The sequence below is a fragment of the Natrix helvetica genome (assembly GCF_964273705.1).
Source record: "Natrix helvetica genome assembly, chromosome: 3".
NCBI lineage: Eukaryota > Metazoa > Chordata > Lepidosauria > Squamata > Natricidae > Natrix > Natrix helvetica.
Window position 1 is genome coordinate 112,965,363 of NC_138549.1, and position 24,996 is coordinate 112,990,358.

The 24,996-nt window shown below is 39.7% G+C and overlaps 1 protein-coding gene across 1 annotated transcript in view; it reads right to left on the reverse strand.

Annotated features, from left to right (window-relative positions):
* Nucleotides 1–20,997: 20,997 nt before the first annotated feature.
* Nucleotides 20,998–24,996, reverse strand: part of SLC5A9 (solute carrier family 5 member 9) — a 37,379-nt gene continuing 33,380 nt past the window's right edge. Inside the window, exon 15 of the mRNA XM_081949206.1 lies at nt 20,998–21,583. Coding sequence (XP_081805332.1) covers nt 21,375–21,583 — 209 coding nt within the window. The 3' untranslated portion in view covers nt 20,998–21,374. The remainder of the gene's footprint in view (nt 21,584–24,996) is intronic.

Below are 24,996 nucleotides of genomic sequence, written 5' to 3' on the forward strand. Positions count from 1 at the left end.
ATTGTAAAGTGGGGCGTCCGATAGCATCAATTCTTTCAGACCTATTATACTGGAAGTTATTACACATTCCAGAATTTTTTAAAAAAAGAACTATAATTAATCACTACTTAACACAATTATATAATATTTGAAATTAATGATATATACAAGGTGTACACAAAAAGCAGATGGCAGTCTCTAAGAATTTATAGCAAATTAATCAGTTCAGTGAGATAAAGGAAAGATTTTATTTTAAAAAATAGATGAAATATAGAAGTCTGTTCAGTTAAACAGGAAAGATTGAAGCAGGAGTTCAGAGAGTAACAGGTGAAATGTAGGTTTCAAGAAGTTCTGCGGTTCAAAAATGATAAACTGGAGGGAGTTTGGTGGACTAGCAAAGTAGCAAGGTGTTTGAAAATGAAGCCCCATGAGGAACAATTAAATTATTTTTTATAAACTGGGTTTGCAGGGAAAAAAAAAACAAATGAGGGAAACGATAGCAAATATCTGAAAGATAAGTCACACAGTCTTCTGTAATGAATATAATATCCATAGTTCTAGAATATAGGAATGGAACCAGTAAGTTATAGTTGCAAGGAAAGAAAGAAAGAGGTTCAGGCTTCATATCAGAACAGCCTTTCTGATTAAACGAGCTGTCATCCAATATCAAAGGCTGCCACATGAAATGTTGAGTTGTCCATTAGAGATCTTCAAACAGGTTGAATCATGATGTGTCAGATTCTGCACTGAACATTCCAATTTGATAATAAGTAATTTATTTCAATTTGATAATGATAAATTATTTTACTTTAGTATTCAACTAAAGAAGGAAGAAAGGGGGGATGCTGTTGCCATCAAAGCAAAGAGGGAGAGGATTTTGCAACACAGACACATGCAAAGCAGGGCAACTTTTGCACAAGCACTGCTTTGTTTAGAAATTAGAATAAAATATAACATTTCTGAATTGAAGAGGGGGAGAGAGAGAGGGAGACCAGCGGAAGGAGTAACTTTTTCTATGTTTGTCTGTCACACATATTTGCCCTGATTTATAGGAGATGGATAGGTAAAGGGTGGGAGGGAAGGAAGGAAGGATGAATGGAAGGAAAATAATGAAAAAGGAAACGAGGAACAGATCCATTCCGTTTGCCAGGCGAGCATCCTGGAACCATCTAGCTCCTGGAGCACTTTTATCATGTTTAAAACAAACAGACAAACATCTGGAGATGACTGGATAAGAACATCTCATCAGGCACTTGATCATTCCAGGCAGTGGATCCTCTGCAAGAGACATTTGTAAATAAAACTGGATACTTACTAGACAGCACCTTGGGATAGTCCAATGACATTTCTGGCCCATAATTTGACAATGTGGATAATTAGCCTACTGCCAAAGATAGCAACCATCACCTAGAGATGGTCTGATCACTTGTCTGGTCAATAAATTGGGAATTCTGACCCGTTGCTAAGAATATGTCTATGAGAAAAGTGCAGAGGAGAGTGATATCTGCAAAGCTTGCTAAATAACTTTCTAAGTGCAGGTGAAAGAATTTATACACATTTCTGCTTCAAAACATGTATTTCAGGCATTTCTTCTAAGTGTGAAGAAAAAAGGGGGACTGCATCATTATCAATAGCCCTAATCAATTCACTGGAGGGTGATCGCCCATTCAACCTCTTTCTAACTGCTTCAACTGCACTGCAAGTCATTTCCAGTTAACACCTTGAACTGAGTTGCATCATCTGCTAATGGTTTCTTTGGCTGTCCAAATCTTTTCAAGCCAATTGGGTGTCCAAATCAAGGATTGTGGTTGTCCATAGATCTGTTCATCAGATGTAATAAGCTAACTCTCTGCCGTTCTCATGAAGCTGCTTCCTTCACGCATACATATAAGTAGGTCTTATGTGTATGAGTGAGAGACAATGTGGGATTTTTCAGTGTTAGACTGCAAAAAACCCAGATTCTAGTCCTTCCCTTTCTTAGGCTCAAAAGCAAGCTTAATGATTTGGGACAGTTAGACTCTCAGTCTGGAAGTTGAGAACCATCTATGTACCAATCTATAATATATTGATTTGGACTATTTTTTTGTTTGTGTGTATAAACAAACACATGCATTCATGGCATACTTGTATGCTATATATTATATTAATTGTTATACACTGCATCCTGCTTTTCAGATCCTGTATTTAACAAGAGATTACACTGGAAGACCTCCAAGATCTTCTAAAACACTCTTTCTTATTATACCTGTTCCCAAATTTCCCTTGAGAGCCCAATGTTACTGGAGATGCCAGTGCGTTGTTTACATATATGAAGTGGGGGGGGGAACTCAGGCATCCTGGGGTATCATATCCACCCAAATATCAATGTTTTGCATATTCCTTGCTTTCGTCTGAACAGATTTGGATTCTGTCCTTGCAAGCTTAAAGGATGTCTTGGCAGAACTGTATTGGCAAAGCTGGCATCTCATTGCTAAAGGCCACCAAATGTTCACCAACCATTTTGAAACTTCCCCCGAGAAGAAACCTTTCTAGCCTTCCACTAGTATATCCCACATGTACAAATCAGAACAGGCTGCCCACTTTCATCAAGCATCACAAGATTTAAAGCCAGGAAAAAGGATATGTTGTATTTTTGGAACATTTCTTCTCAAACCACCCAGAAATAGACTCTCAAAGGTAATTTCGGCTGCATTTTTTCCAGACTCTAAAAAGTACAAAATACATCATATAATGCTGCCATCTGTGCCCATTTTCTACTGATGAGTTTAATCCATTTTTTAAAAGATGTTTCTATAAGGATTCAGAAATAAAATTTGGACAGATAAGCGATCTTATTTATTTAAGTCTTCCCACTAGCAACATTTTTAGGGTGGCATGTAATGAAAATCATAATGTGTCAAGATAAAATGTAAGTGGTGCCCGAAACTTTAACAAAACAGAACATCCGAATGACTCAAGTAACTGGAAAAGTAACCGGATAAATAAATACCTTGGTGTAAAATGTCAGCTGAATTGCCATGAGGCAACTTCCTAACAATCCATTCCATAAAAATGCCAAAGGACCTCATTTTCTGTAGCATCTGTCTTCCTTTAAGTTGTATTGTAATACAAAGAAGTATTCTCAGCTAGCAGTATGCATATGAAAAGCAATGCAGTCCCAACAATGTTATTTTATTGGAATATTACATCTTTAAAAGCTACTAGAAACTAAGTTTAATGGCTAAATGCCACTTACAGTGTTTATATTCTTTTCCAGTGCAGTTGGTGGGTTTTAAGGTTTTAATGATTAAGGTTTTAATCATTGACATGGAGGTCAACTAGGTTATGTTCTATAAGAACCCCTTTAAAAACCTATAGCTTGTTTATATTGACTGTTTAATTACTAATTGAAAAGGTAGATGAGCCAAGGAGAGAACAAATCTATTTGGATGAATCTAGAAGAAAAATGGATACAGTTAATACAAACTATTAGTGATTATTTTGTGAAGAAATACTGCATTGTGCCTTTGCCATATTCTATTATGACATCTGTGACTAGAAAATAAAATGTCTATGGACTCTCAGACATCCAGGTGCTTTTTCAAAAGGCAGCTGGACTTTTTCCTTGAAGGCATTTCACTTTTCATCCCAGAAGCATCTTCAGTTGTTCATTTAGAAAACAAAACCTGATTTATGAGTGTAAATAAGAGATGAAAAGCTGCTAGATTATTAGGTTGCTCCACTTTCCCATTTCAAATTGTTTGAAAACAATCTGGTTGATTTTTTATCTCCTTAAGACTCCGTGTTTTCCTCCCTCCCTGTAGACCAGGGAACTCTTCCCTCAGAACTTTGTTGAGTAATTACAACTCAGCATAAGAGAGCAAACGGAGGTGGAGGAATGAAATCTTAGTCCTGTGTGCTCACCATCCAAATGTTGAAGAAAAGCTGGGTTTTCTCCTACCTGATTCCTGATTTGAATAAATATTCAGAAGCCTGCCCCCAGGTAAAAGTGTTTTGATTTCCTCAGCACCATTCCACTGACATGGTGGAGCAGTTGAAGAGTTATTGGTGGTTATTATAGGCATTTTTTTCTAAAATCTTTTGGGATTCTGTGAGGCTTCTGAGTAAAAGTGATTTGAATGCTGTCAGTGCAGTCTGTGTATATCTACCTACTGTTTATCCAGTTCTGAAAGTACCATTGCTTTTAGACTTGCATTCTACACAGCATAGTAAAGGGAAGATAAAAGGGAAAGCAAAGTGCTCCTAAACCTTCTGGAACAAGTCACCCACTCCGTTTTGATATGTTACATTACAGAAAATGCAGTCTGATTAAACAGGACTAAACTGTCTGAAGCAGCATTAATTCACCTCTTTGAGGTCCTCTGCAGTGCACAAGCACTGCACTATGTTGTATTGAGGTGAAGATGTGATGCAGTCCATGTTTCATCATTACCTCCCCTGGAGACACTTTCAAGCACTAGAAGAGGCATATGCTTAAAAGCTTTTGCGAGCTATCATAAGTATTAGTGCAGGCAAATGAAGCAAGTGAAGGGTTTGCTCTTCCTTCGGTGAAATGAAGTGCCCCCACAAAGATCCGCAACAGCCCAATGTTCTCCTACATAATGCAGTGTTTCTCAATCTCCACAGATCTTAAAGTTGCTGAAATTGAGAAACATTGACATAATGTATAAAGCTGCTTCTTGTTGCAGGATTCGTAAATATCCAGCCTCTTTTGACTCAGTTAATGTTTTCCAGTTACTATTATGGAATCTCGTTGTGTTAAAAATGAGCCTGAGATTAGCAGAACCAAAAGTTGCAATAACTCTGGGTAAATTCGTTCAAGTTTCATCCAGTAAGACTGGGTAAATTCTTCCCCCCAAATATTTTTTTTGCAAGAATCTGCATCAAAAGAAAGGTGCTTCAGCAGCTTTCACAGGAATGTGAAAGAAGCATCTCTTTCCAAACAGTTAAAACTAAGATGTCTATTTCCAGCCTTGCTTAAATGAATGTCCCAGTGGTCTCTGTAAATGTGTGGATTCTCAACCACTTCACATTTTCCCAGCAAAGTGAAGTGGCTGTGAATGTTTTCAACTTTAATGTCATCAATTTGGCTTGTTAAGGACTATTTCAGATGTGAAAAACAGGTAAAAAGCCTGCTATCCACTCACAGATAAGCTTCAAATCATTTTGACTCTCTGTTGGCTAATTTTCTGTGAGTTGGCAAACAGCTTGCTCTGGCATTACCTTTTCCTTGACAAAGGTGTGTGGTAACTGATGTTAGAGGCAAATGAATCAACATAGAAATAAACAGTGATTATTGTGTGCACCTTGCATTGTGATGCAGTTTAAATCCCTTCTATCAAATGTAAATGTCTTAAGTTCCTAAGTGGGGTTTTAAATAGCGCTTTCCCATCCTTATTCCTTATCTTGTCCCATCCACAAAGCAGTCTACCAGTGATGGGGGAATGGCACAATTCCACCAGCTTTGTTTTGCATTGTTAAAAGAGCTGCTTGTTCCAGGGAAATAAAGATAAATGAAAAGAGCCAGGATTTACAGAGCATTTCCTTTCTTTAAACAACAAAACAGTTGCACAATGTGAATGTCCTGCTGATGTTCTTGCTATATTATGCAGTGTAAGGAAATAAAACAATCTAAAAATGTATTGAGAAGATGGTGAGTTGGTCAAACTATTTTTATTAGTTGCATACAGACAATGAAGCATTAATGGTAATCTCAAAGTTTTCCAATAGGTTAATACTTAAATATTTCTAAATCTGACTCCCTTTGAGTGGTAAGTCAGCTTCTTTGTGTGAGCAGAGCAGATGGATGTATCCAGCAATGTCATAAATAGAAGGTGAATAAGAATTTACCAATTAAAACTCTATTATGATGCACCAGTCTTGTTTTTTTAAGTAGACTACTTTATATTCTCTGTCCAAGAAATAAAATGCTTTAAGCCCCTGTGAAACAGCCAGCCAGAAACACAAATGAGCAAAACAGTGGAAAGTGACTAGGTCAATTGGTAAATTAACCACTTGATAAATGGTTTGCTGTGCATAACCTGAGTTATATACCAAGAAGAAGCTCCAGAAGTTTACTGGTCAGCAAGTAGAGGAAACTATGGATTCCAACTAGGGATACATGTCTGCAGCTGACTTTGGGTCAAAAAGCTTAAAGAAGCAAATATAGATGGTCCTAAACCTCTGGTTATAATGCTGAGATGTTACAGAAAATCAGATTTGTCTGCAAAGTATTTTTTGCATATTTATTCCAATATAGAAAATAGTGCTAGCTAGAGGAATTAAGTGTTCAACTATGTACCTTATAAATGACAGAACGCTTCACGCTAGGGATCTCTAGTCCCAAAACCTCGTAACTTTTTGTTGCACTTTATTTTCTACCCTTTGTTAATGACTCAGTAATCTGAAGGGTTTGGCAGAATCATGGAGATCTGATGTTTGTGGCCAGTGTGGCTTCCTTAATTTCTCCTCCTAATTAGACCTTCTTTTTTCAATCATGTCTTTCTTCTACTTTCAGGTTATTTGCTTTGTGTCCTTATGCATTCCAAACATTCTGATCGTCTCTCTAGAATTTAAATTGCATTTTTGTTGTTTAATCAATAAATGTAACATACATCTTATAAATGAATGCTTTTTGTTACAATATATAAGCAATGACATCACTATTACTTATCCTCTTATTTTTGTTTTGAATCAAATTCTTTGCTTATTTTTCTGTTATTTTTATATTCCAGCAATTTATTATTATACTATTTTAATTTCATTGTGCTCGGTAGTTAACGTTATCTAGCTTTCATTTGTTATGCATGAAGTTTATTTCACATACATGAATCTACTGTGGTGCTCTGTTGCTAAAATTTGCATTGCAGATTATTCAAATCAGTTGTTCAGTATTGTACTGGTGAATCATCTTATGTTTCTAGGAGAAGACATAGAGGAAGTAGACCAAACTTCATCTAATAGGAACTATTTCCTGTATCAGGAATGAATTCTGCCAGGTGTTTTAACACCTGTAATTCCACCTATGAATTTGGGGTTTTGTTTTGTTGCATCTTTTCTTTTACTGAACCAATGCAATTTCAGTTGAGCTGTGATATAACAATGTCTGTCCGTCCGTCCGTCTGTCTGTTTCTCATCTATCTATTATCTAACTTCATTTCCCCCAAAATTTAAAAAGCTGCAACCTTATTGGATTTTGAAGAGTGACTTAATGACTTGACTCTTTGCCCAGATCTTTGATGATGATGACTGACACCTCTTTCTTCCTATTTTTCCCTTATTGATAGTTGCTATCAATAGAAATTGCAGTTTAAAAATCTCGGGGAAGATTTTCATCATGGAAAAGTAGTGTGCTTTATAGTTTTCTTCATTTTTTTTCTTTTTATTGTTTTGAGGCTCTCCCTCCCCCACTGCCTGCCCTCCCCCACCCTAATTTGGCCAAATCAGGAGGTTAATTTTACCAGCAGGAAGTCTTTTAACCTGTTCAATGTTTGGGTTTGTGCTTTGACTTTGCAAATAAAAACAGGGAGCAATGTCTCTGCTCCAGTCAGGGTTACAACAATAACAAAAGGCATTGTTTGTGATGTTTTGACAGTTTTTGTCACAGAAGTGATCTATCGCTACATTAAAAAAAGGTACTGTTTTTAAGAGGCCCAGCACCTAAAAAAAAATAGCACTGTGGCCTTCTTGGTTTATGGGTTTTTAATCATGTAGTTGTCAGAATTAAACAGCTGCTGTTCCTCGTCTGATGGAACTGAATGTTAAATCGGTCAGAATCTGCAGAGGCCCAGCATGGCTCATATTTTATGGGTTCTGTTTGTGGTCTTCTCAATTTTTCCTGAATTAGAGCTCAAATAGCAGTCTTGTTCCTGCACACCTGAAAAGTGAGGTCTTTTAAAATGACTTGATGATGTTCAAGATATCACACTCCTGAGTTCTGTTCAGCCCCTCAGAGCTACCAAAATGTTACTTGTACCATTGCATTTCTCTATGTTATTGGAATAATTGGGGAGCATTAAAGAATGAAATGCGCTTAAACACAGTGAGTTGGGCTGCAGTTAAGCTCAAAGCCACATATGTCAAGAACCAAGCAACATCTATGTGGAAATACCAACTCTTTCAGTAAGAGATTTGGATGAAGAATGAAAACAAGGCCTGTAACTCCCGAGAGAATGCACATCAAGAATTACATCTACCTCAGGCGTCCTTCTCTAGGATTATTCCAAAGCTTTTCTTTTTGTGTAAGAGAGAGAGAGAGAGAGAGAGAGAGAGAGAGAGAGAGAGAGAGAGAGAGAGAGAGAGAGAGAGAGAGAGAGAGAGGGAAATAAAAACTAAGTAAATGGGTGGAAGCTCAGTTTTGCTTATCGTAAGCAGCTCTGAATAAGCCTTTTGCCCTCCAAAAATTCCTTAGACGGCAGACTCTTCTCTTGTAGCAGGCTTAGAATCCAATAATCTCAAAAATCTGGTCTTGAAAAAAAATGAATTTAAGTGTAAAGGTATTAATAGTCTGGGTGAAACTATAATCCGTACATAGATTCTTCTATGCTATAGTAACAGTATGTACTATTCTTTGTATTAAAATGTTTATTTTGTTTTTCTTGGGCTCGGGATCACTGGCTTCAATAGTTTGTTTGCCTGTCTCTGTACTAATATATAACATAAAACACTGTATTGACTGCTGATGATATGGTAGAGAGCACCCAACCCTAGAGAAAGTAAATCTTAAGTTTGCAGAATTCCTGCATTTCTGAATGTCTGACCTACATTACAGTACAATGGTGCTTCTCTAGCAATTATAAATTCATTAGATTTTAAAGATTTGCTAAAGTTGATTTATGTTACAAGTAGCAAAAATGGTTTAATAATGTCCAATAGGAAAATTTAGAGAGATTGGACAAAAATAAATGTACTTGAACAATGGCCTTCAATTAAAATCCTTAATGGAGACAAAGTATGAGGTTGTCTACTAAAGCAGAAATATGCCCCGAGATTTTGCCAACTGACAAAAAGGAAGAGTTTTAGGCTATAAGCAATGATGTGCAATGCCAAAGTTTTGCAAAGTTGCCTTTTAGTCCAAAGGATGGCAGCCCATTAACAACAATAACAACTATTTTACTGATTATAAGATGTAATAATGAATGTGGACTGCATCTAAGATCTCCAAAAGAGAGTTAATTATATACTTGTACATGCATACAAAGCCACATGAATATACCCATGTATAAAATCAGAGAAATAAAAGCAATTGCTTTATTATTTGATCTGTTCTTCCGATGCTCATATACTATGTCTACTTACAAGGTCACATCTTAAGCCATCACTCATTGATTGCTTTCTCTGAAGCATTAAGCATTCCTGTAGCCAAGCACGGTAAACCTATGGCTTTCCAGATGTTGATGAACTATGGATCTTGGTATCCTTCGCCATAGGTTTCACGTATGGAAGCTGGGAACTAGCTCAACTTAGAAAGAAAATGAAGATTGTTGTTCAATTGTAAGCACAAGAATTAAAACCTTCATCCATCCCTCTTTTAAAAATGGTTATTGATGTTGGTCTTCAGTAGAGGATAGTTAGGGAAAATTTCACGCCGGATGAAAGAGTCAAAGGCTAGAATTGTGTAAATGCATTTTCTTGGCTCTCTAAAAGTAAACATTTTCCAGAAATTGCTTTTCTTCCTTGCCTCATTTTCCACACAATCATCTAATATTTACATACATCCTAGCTTCTGGTTTGTTTGTTTCTTTTAAAAAAGATTTTATTTGTCTCATCTTTTTTATGGGTGTGGGTAATCATTAAAATGTGAAATCCCATCTGTGTAGCATATTGCCTAATCATGTTGAAGGGTGAAACCACTTTTTAATTAAAATTTTATACAGCACTTGTAGTTCACTTTGTCCTTTTTTATTATGAAACACTTCAATCTTTTATCTCAAACACATATGTCTTGCATGCTTCAAGATGTTCCTTGCCTTTCATGCAGAACTGGTTTCTTAGCTCTCTCAGCAGAGCTCCATATGCTCAGAGTTCAATTAGCTTCTCTCCCTGACATTTATGGAAGAAGTATCTTGGCAGCAATGCAGCTCAACTTATACTTCTACCCCCATTATTCTATTTTGGGAAACTTGTCAAAGATAAAATTAAAAAAGAAACCTCCCAAATGCTGGAAGATAGTCTAGATCTTACAGTCATAAATAATCTATGTTAAGTTGACCAGTTGGATAATTGGCTTAATAGGCATATGGGAGTTTCTTAATAATGCTGTGTGAAGATTGTATGCAGTGGATGAATGCATTAGCATCAGACTCCAGGGCTGAGGGTTCTGGTATAGATAGTCCTTGAGTTATGACCATAATGGAGCCTGCCCACGGTCAAACTAGGGGTGAAATCCAGCAGATTCTGACAGGTTCTGGAGAATCGGTAGCGGAAATTTTCAGTAGTTCGGAGAACTGGCAAATACCACCTCTGGCTTCCCCAGAGTGGGGTGGGAATGGAGATTTTGCAGTATCCTTCCCCTGTCACACCCACCATGCCATGCCCACAAAGTCACACCATGCCCACCACCACACCCACAGAACCAGTAGTAAAAAAAATTTGAATTTCACCACTGGGTCAAACTAATGACTGTTGATTTTACAATCTTTTTTCCAGGGGTCATTAATCGAAGCCCCTAATTATTATGCAAATCTATGGTTCGCTATAGGCCATTTTTGCCAAAAACCAGAAGTAATGCTGATTTTGTGCAAAACTTGTAAAACATGATCATGTGATTAGGGGATGCTGCAAATGGCTGTAAATGCAGCTTGGTTTTCAAGCACCCAAAAGTGCAGTCACATGGCTGAGGGGGAGGGGCTAATCATTGGAATTTCAAATCAGGATCATAAGTAAACTCACCCAAAGTAGCACTGTGGTATGTGTCACAGAATATATATTGTGATGCCCCTGTACATAGAGAAAAGACAGTAGTCTCTTATCTTTGTGAAAGCTGAAGATTTCCTAATGGACATTAATATTATTGGAGAGTGCTTCTTAGTTTATCATGTTCCTGATTAGATTCCATTTCCTGGAGTGGTATGCCATTCCCGTCACAAAGCTGTAAAAAGGAAAGTGATGTGAATTGTTGCAGGAGAAAACAATGAGGCTTCTGGACTACCCCCTAATTTTGAAGACCAGATAACACGTTTCAGATTTTTCTGATTCCAGGATCACATTCACCTAGTACATATATTCCCATTGGTCCACATCTCTAAGATGGAATATTTTGGAATCTGTTTACCATAGTTAAAACAAGCTGTATCTTTCCATAGGACTCTATTTTCTTTTCTTGTTGAGTGCCACAAAGCACATAAGATGACTATCTTGAAATTTTAGGACGTGAGTAGCCCATTTTGAGATGTGTGTAAGAATGATTCATTCTGGATCTTCTAGTGAAAATGTTGGGGCACACTGATGTGCATGTTGAACATAAGCTGAATTTGCACAAAACATGTTTGGAAAATCTGCCTGAGACATACGGTAAATAAGAGGTTCATGGAAAATCAATGATAGGAAGCAAAGAAAAATAGGCAATACTGTTTCAGTATGAACCTGATTGCCCCTTCCTTCCTCCTCCCTCCCTCCCTCCTCTTTTCTTCAGATTAAAGTAAACCAAGGCTTCTTCAGCTGTCTTTTTTTCCCCAGAATAACCTTTAAAGTTCTCCAAACTTTTTAGCCCTGAGGACTCAAAGAAATTATAACAGTAATCTTACTCATGGCTGTCTGAAAGTCTTCAGAGACAGTGGCTATAGGTTAATAAAAAATTGAAACCGATACTTGTCGGAGCTTCCAGCGGAATGTTTCTTCTTTCATCAGATGTAAACCATTTTGCTGACAGAGAAAATAACAAGTCCCACATGTTAAGCGGACAGAGGTTTTTGTTGTTGTTGTTGCTCTTGTGGAACTTTCCCTTGCAACTCATGTTTAAACTATTGATAGGGAAAACAAACGTTTTAAAGTAATTGGGTATCACGTACACATCTGGGGCCTAAAGCAGAGAAGGCAGATTTCTCCTTGCATTAAGTCTTTTGTGGAAGAATACAGTTTTTGCTTTTTCTCATTTTTGATTTCACTTAACAGAAAATAAATTTTGTAGCAAGCTCTTCTTTAAAAAAAAGCTAGGCATTCTGTTCCTAACCCTTCAGAATTGGAATTAAAAATTCAAGGAATCCAAGCCATCCTTGTTCTTTTATGTCTTATGGAACACCTTGTGAACCGGGATTTTCAAAGTGATGGAGAAAGGGTGAACTGATTTACATTTCTCTGCACTGGAAATGTGGGAAGAGATTTGTTGTTGAAGAATTCTGAATTCAATCTGATGCATTGTCCTAATTTTACACTCTATCTGATCATTGTGATAAAAGAAATAACAAGTGGAAAACATACATAAGGGTTACGTGAAATTGCTCAAACAAATTGTCTACAAGATTGAAGCAAACGCTCCCATCTATACACATGTCAGAGTTGGCTGGTTATTTTAATGGACAATCAGAGTTGTAATGTGACAGTTCCATAGTTACTCCCAGCCCTTTGTGATGAGGTTCACTTTAGCAACACTGTCCTACTTTTCTGTCAAAGAATCTCACCTCCTTTCATTGCTCTGTAGTTACCTCACCCATTTTGTGCAATTTTGTCATGGTTACACAAGTCTTGGGGAAAGAGCACAACATTTATTTTTTCTTCTGTGACTGTGGCAGTCTGAACCAAAAGTTTTTATGAACACCATCATCTTCAAAGCAGAAGCAACTGTTTTATGCACCCCTGTCTTTCCCACCAGCAATTCATACTTATTGCCTGGTAAAGTTGATACAAATGAAAAGTGCTTACATTTGTTAAGCTATGCAGATAAATTGCAGGAAGCAGGAAATAAAATGCTGCGAGATGGTTGCTAAATAGACAAAGAGATTTTGGAAAAAGTTAAGTCGGATCTTCCTAGACCTAGACCTAGGCTGTTGGATATTGTTTAACTAGGCTGAGCATCTAAGGTAAGATATTCACCATGGGAATAGCAATGAGGAAAAGGAAACTGGTAGGGTGGGAAGAGATGAATAGTTAGCTTAGAAACAAATGAAAGACCTGGGAAACTGGGATATTGCAAGGGAGAAGAAGGAGCAAGAGAAAGAAGAAAGGAAGGATGTTTGAAACGAACAGCGTCAGGAATGCACGTACTCTCTGCTGACGGAAAGATTACACATGAAGAGGAGGGGAAAAAAAGAAAGCACAAGCTTTACTCAAAGAATTTCAGAGTATCAGTTTGCAGCTCAGCCGATGTAGTTCTGTGGCAACTGACATTTTTACCAAAAAGGAGATCTCTCAATGGATTTGAGATTTGAACAGCCAGAGGGTGGGGGGAGGGGAGGAGAAAAGTGGAGAACTGACCTGTGAAGATCAAACCATAAAACCAGCTAGATAGGATATTAACAAAGTGAATTTACATAAGCATATCTGCAAAGTGGCTGGAGGTAGGAAAATTGGTTTGCTTTAAGTCTGTACTGGGCTTTAGAAATGTGTTGTATGTCTTAGAAGCCTTTTCATTAAACAGGTTAGTGTTGTTTAAAGTTCCTATCACACCTACTGTATGTTGTATAGTGTTCATGTGTCTGTATGTTGTTTCTTAAATATATAATAAAAGTTGTACAAAGTTCACAATTAAGAAGTGGGATATTACTCCTTTTTTAAATTAGATTCCCCAGAAGGGGGAATTCCTCCATCAAGCTTTCCTGTTTAACCACAGGTTTGATGAGAATAAATTCTATAAGAGTCAAAACAAATATTGCTTGAAAAATTTCTGGAGGAATCAGCTCTCAAATCAGTGCCATAGCAGAACCTACTTAAAACTAGCACATATTTTCAAAACCCTGCAGGTAAATATTTAGCCATGCTTCTGAAATGTAAGAATCTTAAATCATTTGTTACATGAAACATTTCATAACTTCCCCATAGCTTTTTGCTTGTAGCCTTGTCAAATTACTCCAGTTTAACAAGGCATAAATTAAATTCTCCTGTGCATGGAGCCTGATTTAAAAAAAATCTTGACCCTTACACCTCAATAGCCTCTGGTTTCTGAATTTTGATTATCTAATTCTCTCTACGACTGTTGTAGCTACCAGGTTGAGAATTAGAGATTGCATGTAGATGTATCAGACTTTAAAACTAGGTTTTCTGAAAGGTATAGTGGGAATACTCTGGAAGTCCTAATTAACATAGGCTGAACTTAGAGCACCAAAAACAGAAACTAGTCATGTTGCTCAAAAGAAAGCTGCAATTTGGATCATTCTTGCTTGTACGAGGTGTATCACATCACTGCCAAAAAAAGTATGTATGGCCACTAGATGGCAGCAATGAAACACTGGACATTATGAGAGCCAGTTTGGTACAGTGGTTAAGGTGCTGGCGTAGAAATTGGGCCCCCCATAATTCTAATCTTCTGATAGGTATAAAAATTGGCAGGTTGACTTTGAGTCAGTCATAGTCTTTCAATGTGACCTGTCTGACAAGTTGCTACTATGGCAGTGGTGAAATTCAATTTTTTTTACTACCAGTTCTGTGGGCGTGGCTTGGTGGGCGTGGTGTGGCTTGGTAGGCATGGCTTGGTGGACGTGGCAGGGGAAGGATACTGCAAAATCTCCATTCCCACCCCATTCTGGGGCCAGCCAGAGGTGGCATTTGCCAGTTCTCTGAACTACTCAAAATTTCCGCTATCGGTTCTCCAGAACCTGTCAGAACCTGCTGAATTTCACCCCTGTGCTGTGGGCAAAAGAGGAGATATGAGAGCTTTGTAATTCAATAAGGTATATAATTCATAATAAACATTATATATTGTATAACAATAATAAGGATAATTCAGCGTTATGAACAGTTTGCCTCCTGGAGTAATGAATGCTCCATTGGTCAACATTTCCAATGAGATCTCAGCCTATTAATCATCTCTAATGTGAAATGCTCCCAAAAGAACTCCAGGCCTATTGGCAGAGCCAGGTTTTCAGGCCTTTTGGAAGGCCAGAGGGTGCAGATCTCACCTCAAGGGGTATAATGTTCCAGAAGGCAGAAGCCACAGAAGAAAATGTTCTTCTCGTGGAATTTATAGAAGAAGACAAGACGTTACTTGGCCTTATGGAGAATCTCTGTACCAAAACTCTACATTGCCATAGAACCTTTACTAGCGAGTTAAGGTAAAGGTAAAGGTTCCCCTCGCACATATATGCTAGTCATTCCCGACTCTAGGGAGTGGTGCTCATCTCCATTTCAAAGCCAAAGAGCCAGAGCTGTCCAAAGACGTCTCCGTGGTCATGTGGCCGACATGACTAAATGCTGAAGGTGCACAGAATGCTGTCACTTTCCCACCAAAGGTGGTCCCTATTTTTCTACTTGCATTTTTACATGCTTTAGAACTGCTAGATTGGCAGAAGCTGGGACAAGTAATGGGAGCTCACTCCATTACGTGACACTAGGGATTTGATCCACCAAACTGCCACCGCATCCCTATTAGTGGGTTACTATGTCACAAAATATCCCCAAATACTCATGAATATATAGCAAGACCAATCATCAGTCAAATCTCTGAATAAAGCTGAGTATTTTAAAAAAAGAATTGGGATGCATATCAGTTACATAAATGGTTTCTTAACAGCACAGAGTCTTTTAGATTTGAATGAGCGTTGAACACATTTTGAATACTGGACATAATAGATTGTAATGTTACAAGTGCCTTAACTGGTAAGCAAGTATCTTATTAATTTTTTCTGCATTTAAAATAAAAAAAATGAAAAGCAATTTACAGACTTGCCGTTCGTCCTCCTTAATTTTTTGCAAATTTGTTTTGCTTATGTGTACTAAAAAAAATTGCTTAATCAAGCAACTAGTTTGAATGAAATATAACACAATAACATTTTAAAACATTTTCCCAATGAATTAGTGTAGTGACATATTTGTAAGAGGTTTGTTGTTAATTCCATTTCCTTTTGCTCAGTCAGCCTGACAAAAAAAACCCAGCAAGCCATTCATCTTAGTTTAAAAGAAGAACCTTTTTTTTTCCTGGAGCAGCAATGAATGACCTTGATAGATTTGTCAAGAAAATGAATGATAATCATTTGCTGATCGACATAGCCCTAGCAGCAACGATTAGTAAAGAAATATAGATTGAGTTCTTTAAAAATGTCTGCTGCCTATGGATTTGGTTCTCAGTTATAACTCAAAGCATTACAATTGTTTGCAATTGCATGCGTGTCTCCTATATTGTTGATAACTTACTTTGCAAGATGTATAGAAAAACATAAAAATATATTCAGGTGCCATGATCACAAACCCCTGCATGCAGCTGGAGTCTGCATGTTGTTAAACTGATAAATACTGCAACATTGTTTGATATGGTGATACAAGCAGAGCCAGGGTTGAGTGCTCTTTAAAACAGTGGCCCCCAACTTTCTGGGCACCAGGGATCGGTTCCGTGGAGAGAGATTTTTTTCACGGACCAAAGGGAGCATGATTTCTTGTGCTGCCTGCATCCCGTGGAGGGAGCTTCTCTTGTTTGCATGGCCCAGTTGCTGGCATGCCATGGTCCTGCTCTAAAAGAATGCTCCTGTTATTATGGCTCAACAGTATGAATCCAATCTATTAAAGAGCAACAGACTTGCCACCACATTCAGATCCAGAATGTATGCCATCCAACAAAAACAATAAGAAAGAAGTGGCTCCCAAACTAATATAGTCACCTATAGGTAGCCCTGTCAGGATTCCAAGTATGACCCCTGACGAAAGAAGACTCCAAGGCTTGGGTTTCCTCAAAGTTCCATTTTATTAAAGATGTCATCTTGGCACATCTGGGAAAACCCAAATCTGAAAGTTTCCAGTTTTTCCCCACCCAAAAGAAAGTTCAAGCCCCTGCCCAGCACCCACATGCCCATCACATGATCCAATCAGACACCATCCAAAACTTGGAGATGCCACCCAGTCACCTCATCGCAGTTGCAGGGCAAGGTGTCCTGGACTCTCTGAGAAAGAATGTTATTTTGACTATATGTCACCTACACCCTATATAATCTCCCCCTCCAGTCGTGGGTTTCAAAATTTTTTAGAACCTCTTCTGTAGGTGCACCCTGATTTGTGGGAGTGGCTTGCTGGCCATGTGACTGGGTGGGAGTGGCTTGCTGGCCATGTGAGCGGGTGGGAGTGGCTTGCCAGCCATGTAACTGGGTGGGCATGGGCAACTAGTAAAATGTGGTATTATTTATTTATTTATTTATTTGGATTTCTAAACCGCCCCCTCTCCCAAAAAGGGACTCGGGGCGGTGTACAGTCAGATAAAATGCAGATAAAATACATGAATAACAATATAAATAATATAAAAACAATTAAATACTAAACATTTAGATGGAGGAGATGAGACTGTACAAGAAATAAATATGCTATAGAAACCCTAAAAAACATCCCCAATTAAAATACCCAAACCCAGTTAAAATATATCCCCGGGAGGCAAAACTAAGAGAGAGTGCCAGGCCAGCTGATTGAAACAGGTGAGTCTTTAATTTTTGACGGAAGGAGCGGAGGTCGGTGGTGGTTCTGATGTCGGGGGGGAGGTCATTCCAGAGGGTTGGGCCCATCACAGAGAAGGACCTACTCCTAGGTGTCGCCCGCTGGCATTGCCTAGCGGACGGCACCAGGAGGAGTCCCTCCCTGTGTGAGCGGATTGGTCGTAGGGACGTGTGTGGTAGGATGCGATCCTGCAGATAACTAGGTCCTATGCCATGGAGCGCTTTAAAGATGGTAATCAGTACCTTGAAACGCACCCGAAAGGCCACAGGTAGCCAGTGCAGCTCGCGCAGGAGGGGTGTTACGTGGGAGTATCGTGTACTCCCCATGATGACCCGCGCGGCTGCGTTCTGAACTAGCTGCAGTCTCCGGATGCGTCCCAAGGGAAGCCCCATGTAGAGGGCATTGCAGTAGTCCAGGCGAGACGTCACCAGCGCATGAGTGACCGTGCGCAGGGCACTCCGGTCCAGTAGGGGGCGCAATTGGCGCACCAGGCAGACCTGGTGGAACGCCCCCCTTGCCACGGCTGCCACATGGTCCTCCATTGACAGCCGGGCATCAAGGAGGATGCCCAAATTGTGCGCCCGTTCCACAGGGGACAGTTGTTTGCCCCCTATGGCCAGCGATGGTGTCAGCTGGCTGAACCGAGGTGCCGGTAGCCACAGCCACTCAGTCTTGGAGGGGTTGAGTTTGAGTCTGTTGTCCCCCATCCAGACCCCGACGGCTTCCAAACACCGGGACATCACTTCGACAGCCTCGTTGGGGTGGTTTGGGGTTGAAATGTACAGCTGAGTATCATCAGCGTACAGGTGGTACTCAACCCCAAAACCACGGATGATCTCACCCAGCGGCTTCACATATGCGTTGAACAGGAGAGGCGAGAGGACCGACCCCTGTGGCACCCCACAAGTGAGTGGCCTCAGGGTCGACCTCTGCCCCCCTGTCAACACACATTGCTTCCGGTCGGAGAGGTAGGAGCCGAACCACCGCAAAACGGTGCCTCCGACTCCCATCCCCTCCAACCAGCGCAATAGGATACCATGGTCGATGGTATCAAAAGCCGCTGAGTGGTCTAATAGGACCAGGATAGAGGAACAACCCCTATCTCTGGCCCTCCAGAGATCATCGGCCAACGCGACCAAGGCTGTCTCTGTGCTGTGCCCGGGTCGGAAGCCGGACTGGCGTGGGTCTAGATAATCGGATTCGTCCAGGTGTCGTGGAAACTGCTGCGCCACCACATTCTCAACAACCTTCGCCAAAAAGGGGAGGTTGGAGACTGGACGGTAATTAGCTAGCTCCATTGGGTCGAGCGAAGGCCTCTTGAGCAAGGGTCTCACCACCGCCTCTTTCAAGGCGGTTGGTAAGTATCCCTCACCCAATGAGGCGTTCACCAGGCCCAGAAGCCAGCCTCATGTCACCTCCCAGGCTGCCAGTACCAGCCAGGAGGGACACGGGTCCATTGAACATGTAGTGGGCCGCAGCCGTCCACGCAACCTGTCCAAATCCTCGGGGGCAACAGAGTCAAACTCCTCCCAGAATGGTCTCTCAAGACTCGCTGTTGACGGCTCATCTGGTCCACTGACGGAGGTCCATCCGCTCCGGATCTGAGCAATTTTGGTGAAACTCACTTAACAACGCTCTTGCTTAGCAACCAAAATGTTGGCTCAGAAACTCTGGCATTTGAAGCATGCAAGTCTTAAAGCTGTCAAGTTACAAGACCCTTGCACCCCTAACCCTTTAGAGAAAAAAACCCAGGGGTGTTCAAACTTGACAGCTTTAAGACTTGCAGACTTCAACTCCCAGATTCCTCCTCTTGTTCTTCATCTTGATGATGTGGGGACGGGCGGGGGGAGGGAACTGGAACCGGTTCTAAATGGCACTGTAGATTTGTGGAACCTCTTCTACAGAAGAGGTTAGAACTGGCACACCTGCCCCCCTCCCACTTTCCCACAGTAAAAAATGTGGCAGGCCTGAAGGGCCAAATGTAAAATATGGTTTCCAGGTCTGACAGCCCTCAATTTTCCACTGGTCATTTAATGACCATTTGAAGCTACTACAGCACTGAAAAAAATGAGTTACAACCGTTCCTCACACTCATCATCTTGCAGCATCCCCATAGTCACCTGATCAAAACTAGGGTTCTTGACAACTGACTCGTATTTATGACAGCTGCTGTGTCTGGGGATCACATGCGAGCTTCTGACACGCAAAGTCAGTGGGGGAGCCAGATTCACTTAACAACTAACTTTAACAACTACAGTGATTCATTTGAAAATTAGTCATAAAATGGGGCAAAATTTACTTAACAACTATCTTGCATAACATTGGAAATTTTGAGCTCAATTGTGCTAATAAATCAAGGACCCCCTATATTGGTTTTTCCACCCTTTTTTAAAGTTATTTTAACTTCTTTTTTCTTTTTCTATTTCTTTCTCTCTCTTTTTTTGTACTTTCTGCACTTTTTCTTTTTTTATCTAGCTTGGTTTATATTAGTTCTTACTAGGTTTATTAATAAGGTCAATCAAATGATTGGCAGAATGTATGCCAGGGAAGACTTGCATCAGAAAAACAATCCATATCTGATGGGCTACAGAAAGACTGTTGCATTGAGATGAGTACATAAATAACACGTTATCATGAATTCTGGGAGTGCACTGATCCCAAGAGGAATGGTTGAGGTCTTAGCTTTGTGATTCGGGAGATTAAATCAAGAACTGCCCCAAGTTCAGAAATAAGACCCAAAACTATGCACGGAAGAAAAAATTAACGTTCTACAACCTCTTTGATTTGAGTCTCTGCTTCAGCATGAACAATAGGTTTAAATAAAAGGTAACGGTAAAGGTTCCCCTCGTGCACATGTGCTAGTCGTTCCCGACTCTAGGGGGCGGTGCTCATCTCTGTTTCAAAGCCGAAAAGCCAGCGTTGTCTGAAGATGTCTCTGTGGTCATGTGGCCAGCATGACTAAATGCTGAAGGTGCACGGAACACTGTTACCTTCCCACCAAAGGTGGTTCCTATTTTTCTAGTTGCCTTTTACATGCTTTCGAACTGCTAGGTTGGCAGAAGCTGGAACAGGTAACGGGAGCTCACTCTGTTATGTGGCGCTAGGGATTCGAACTGCCAAACTGCCAACCTTTCTGCTTGACAAGCTCAGCGTCTTAGTCACTGAGCCACCCCGTCCCATTGAAATAACAACGTTATTGCAAGAAATGCTATCATGGACAAAAGCAATTTCATCATATCTGCTGGAGTGAATTCTAGACTGGAAAATATTATGTCACTACCCGTTCTTTCAACTGCATTACTGTAGTTCCTTTTGAGAATTTTTCATATGAGCTTTTGTGGCTCCAAGGCAATTCATGTAAATATTGCCTTTATACTACCCTTTATTTCTTAAAGGAGAAGCTTATTCATGGCAAAAGAGTTTAGAACAAAGTATTATACAATGACAAGAACTCTCTGTAAGAACACCTTTGGTATTTATTTGAAGTTTATCTTGTTTTACAAAAACCCTTTGAGGTAAGTCAAGTCTGTTTCTTACTTCCCTGACAGAAATATGAAGTTTGAAAACTAAAAGCTAAAACTACAAGGAGTGACACGAAAAGGAGAGATTGCTTTTTCTACAGGTCTGAATAGTTTGTTTTCAAATTAGGTCAAAGACCAAATAAAAGTAAGCCAGGCCTTGGATTGCAAATCATTTCTGGTGGTCCATTTACTGGTCTCAACAACAATTTATAACTCGTTTCTTCAAAGTATGTTTATTGTTATCATCTAGCGCTTGGGTTGTTCTTTTAAACTAAACCTAATCTTCTGAGTTTCTTTAGGAGCTTCCTCAGCTCATCCGAAGTAACCCCATAAAAAGATATTGATAGCTAAAAGAACAACAGCATTGCCATTACAAACAGCTTTCCACAGTGGCTCTTCCTTGATGTTAGTGAGCTTCTTCTGAGCAGCTGCTTCCTCTTCTTTGGTTAAAGGGGGTTTGGGATTGACAGAAATTCCACAGAACCAGAAATAAAGTTTTTTCCAGAAAGGATATTTCACTTCTGTAAGAGAGAAAAGAATAAATTAGTATGCCTTGAAAGCTTTTTTTCCTCTCTCTTCTATATAGTGATTATAGACACACTGGAACAGTATGTAACATATATTTGAGAAACAGCATAGAATAGGGAAGGATGGTTATGAACAGATGAAGTTATACGTAGTTCACAACTTATGACCATAAGTGAGTCCAACACTTCTGTTGCTAGGCAAGGCAGTTGTTAACTGAATCAGTTCCTTTTATGACCTTTTTGCCATAGTTGTTAAAGCAACTATGTTAAAGCACTTGCTAAGTGAGTCCTGTGGTTGCTACACAAAGCTGGCTTAATGTTAACTTTGTTTCTCAGAAGCTGGCTGGAAAGGTCACTAATGGTGATCATTTTATTTTATTTATTTATGTATGTATTCATTTATGTATTTATTTATTTGTTTGTTGGTCTATTTATTTGGTTTGTCAAGCATGTATGAGAAAACAAGTATAAGTATGAATATAACATACATATAAACATCTAAGTATAAGCAGGTATATGTATATACATAAGAAATGAGTATGAATAAATGGGGACAGTAGGACAGGAATGGTAGGCACACTAGAGCGCTTATGCACGGCCCCTTAGGAATGGGGTGAGGTCCACGGTAGACAGTTTAATGTTAAAGTTTTGGGGGTTTGGGGAAGAAAGCATAGAGTCAGGTAGTGCATTCCAGGCATTGACCACTCTGTTGCTGGAGTCATATTTTCTGCAATCGAGTTTGGAACAGTTTACTTTAAGTTTGTAACTATTGTTTGCCCGTGTATTATTGCGGTTGAAGGTGAAGCAGTCGTTGACAAGTAGGACGTTGTAGCAGACAATTTTGTGTACTAAGCTTAGGTCAGACTGTAGGTGGCATAGTTCAAGGTTGTCCAGCTCCAAAATTTCAAGCCTGGTGGCATAAGGTATTCTACATATGCCCCTGGGACAGTCCAAAAAGTTAACCACCTCTCAAGAACAGTGTTGTGCCTACTCAAAGCAGAAGAAAGGAGGGTGAGAAATGTGGCTCATAGAAAAAGGCTCGTTCTAGTTTCTGTCCTGTTCATCATTGGATTGAACCTTCCATGAAGAGCTTGTTGCCTTGACTGATCTTTCTAGGAGAACCCCCTCCCCCCAAACTTCAGTCTTACCATCTATAATACACATAAGGAGAACTCTAGTTCTCAGCTCCTTAGTTAAGAAGTGCAGCTAAATCCTGGATTGTTCATTCAGCCCGCTTTCAGCAAATTCTCTCCAGCAAATTAATTCTATTTACATTCTGATTAGTCTCAGCTGCAACTGCTTACAGAGCATTAACTTTATGTTAACCAATTATGAGGGTCTCTAATTTTCCATGCATGCTGGCTTTGCACAATCACCAGGGAATAGGACTGTTGTGTGTTCTCCCGCCCTTTGTCTCTCTTGACTCCTGTCCTTTTAACAGTGTCTGCCTGCCAAGAGAAGCCTCATCTGCTGAAGATCTGCATCTCTCTTGGGGTGGGCAGATAAGAAACAAAGAAGTTCCAATATCTTCCCAGAACCATTTAGAAGAAACAAGTTCTTCTTATGTGTGCATATCAAAGGTCTCTCTTCTACACAGCTGCTAAATACAGAGGTGCCTTGATCCCACTAGCATCTAACTATCTTATTTATCCCACACATTTCCTACAGGAAGGAAAGAAGGAAGGACAGAAGGAAGGAAGGAAGGAAGGAAGGAAGGAGGGAGGGTGTTGCCCAGAAAAACAACAAAGCAACCAGAGGTGATATTCATCAGGTTCTGACCAGTTCTGGAGAACCAGTAATGGAAATTTTGAGTAGTTCAGAGAACCGGTAAATACCACCTGACCGTCCCCACCCCCATCTATTCTCTGCTTCCTGAGTCCCAGTTGATCGGGAGGGAGTGGGGATTTTGCAGTAACCTTCCCCTGGAGTGGGGAGGGAATGGAGATTTTACAGAATCCTTCCCCTACCATGCCCATCAAGCCACACCAAGCCACAGAACCGATAGTAAAAATTTTTGAATCCCATCACTGAAAGCAACCTTTTTCTATTGTCTAAGGAAAACTCTATATAACCCTCAATGGTAGCCAAATTTGGGGGAATCCCTAATGATTTGCGGTTCAAACTCTTCCATATAAAATTGGAAGTTCCTCATATTTCAATATGCCATTTTCTCCCCCGCTGCCTTCTAGTCAGTCTTAACTTCTGGTAATTGCCTGGAGAAGTCCATGCAGTTTTTTCAGCAACATTTTCCGAAGTGGTTTGCCATTGCTTTCTTCCTAGGGCTGAGAGAGAGAGTGACTGGCCCAAGGTCACCCAGGTGGCTTTGTGCCTAAGACAACACTAGAAGTCACATTCTTCTGGTCTCTACTCCAGTGCTTTTAATGACTACATGAAGCTGGCTCTCTTCCATGGGTATTATAATTGTTAATCGTCTACTTTGTTCTCGTTTCCAAGAATCAAGTTCCTCTACCTTTAAAAGCTGTACAAGCAAGACACCAGCAGCCTCCACTGAGGGATATCCACGTTACAATGTGTGAGTTACCAGGTGTGACATTATGATAGGAGGCCCATTGCTTTTATAGGGATACTATCATTGCAAGCACAAACAAAAGGGGCAGGACTTCATAACACAATGCCTGCCATTTTCAGATTTTGAAATGACCCTTTCTGCCACGGATGACCATGAGAGAGTTGAAGACAGGGGTGTCCAACCTTGGCAACTTTGAGACTTGTAGACTTCAATTCCCAGAATTAATTCCCCAGCCTAGTTTAAGATCCTATGATGGAGGAGTGGGTATTTTGACTTGTGAAGCTACTATGAGAATGGAAACTCAAATGGAGCTTGTAGAACTGCAGTATGTATGAGAATAAAATAAACACACCTGCATACAGTCCTTCTGTAATAATGCAATGATACAGTTTTATGAAAAGATGTTACATTTCTTTTACAGTTGGTGCTAATAAACTAATAATCAAGATAACTGTTGATCCTCAGAGGTGAGGACAGATGAGATGGATTATGTGCAAACAAAGATGGCAAATAATTAACAACTTTAGTCTCAACAGCTTCTTCAAATGTGAATTAAAGTGCCCACTGGAACATCAGATTACAAAGTCTGGTTTCCTTCTTGTCACTCCTTAGTAGCTATCAAATTTAATTCTTTTGAATGCTCCCAAAATAAAGAACCACAGATTGTAATTAAGATACTTTTTTTTTTTACTTCACTGTACCTCTGATAATTTACTTACTTCAAGCAATTGGAATTTAAAGTGTCCATAAATTTTAACTTTAGTTCTCAGACACTAAATGATGGGTCAGAGAATTCTAAGTGCACAATTTCATGAATGAAAAATCACTGGTTATAAGCAGAGAGTAGATACAGATAGTCCTTGTCTTACAACAGTTC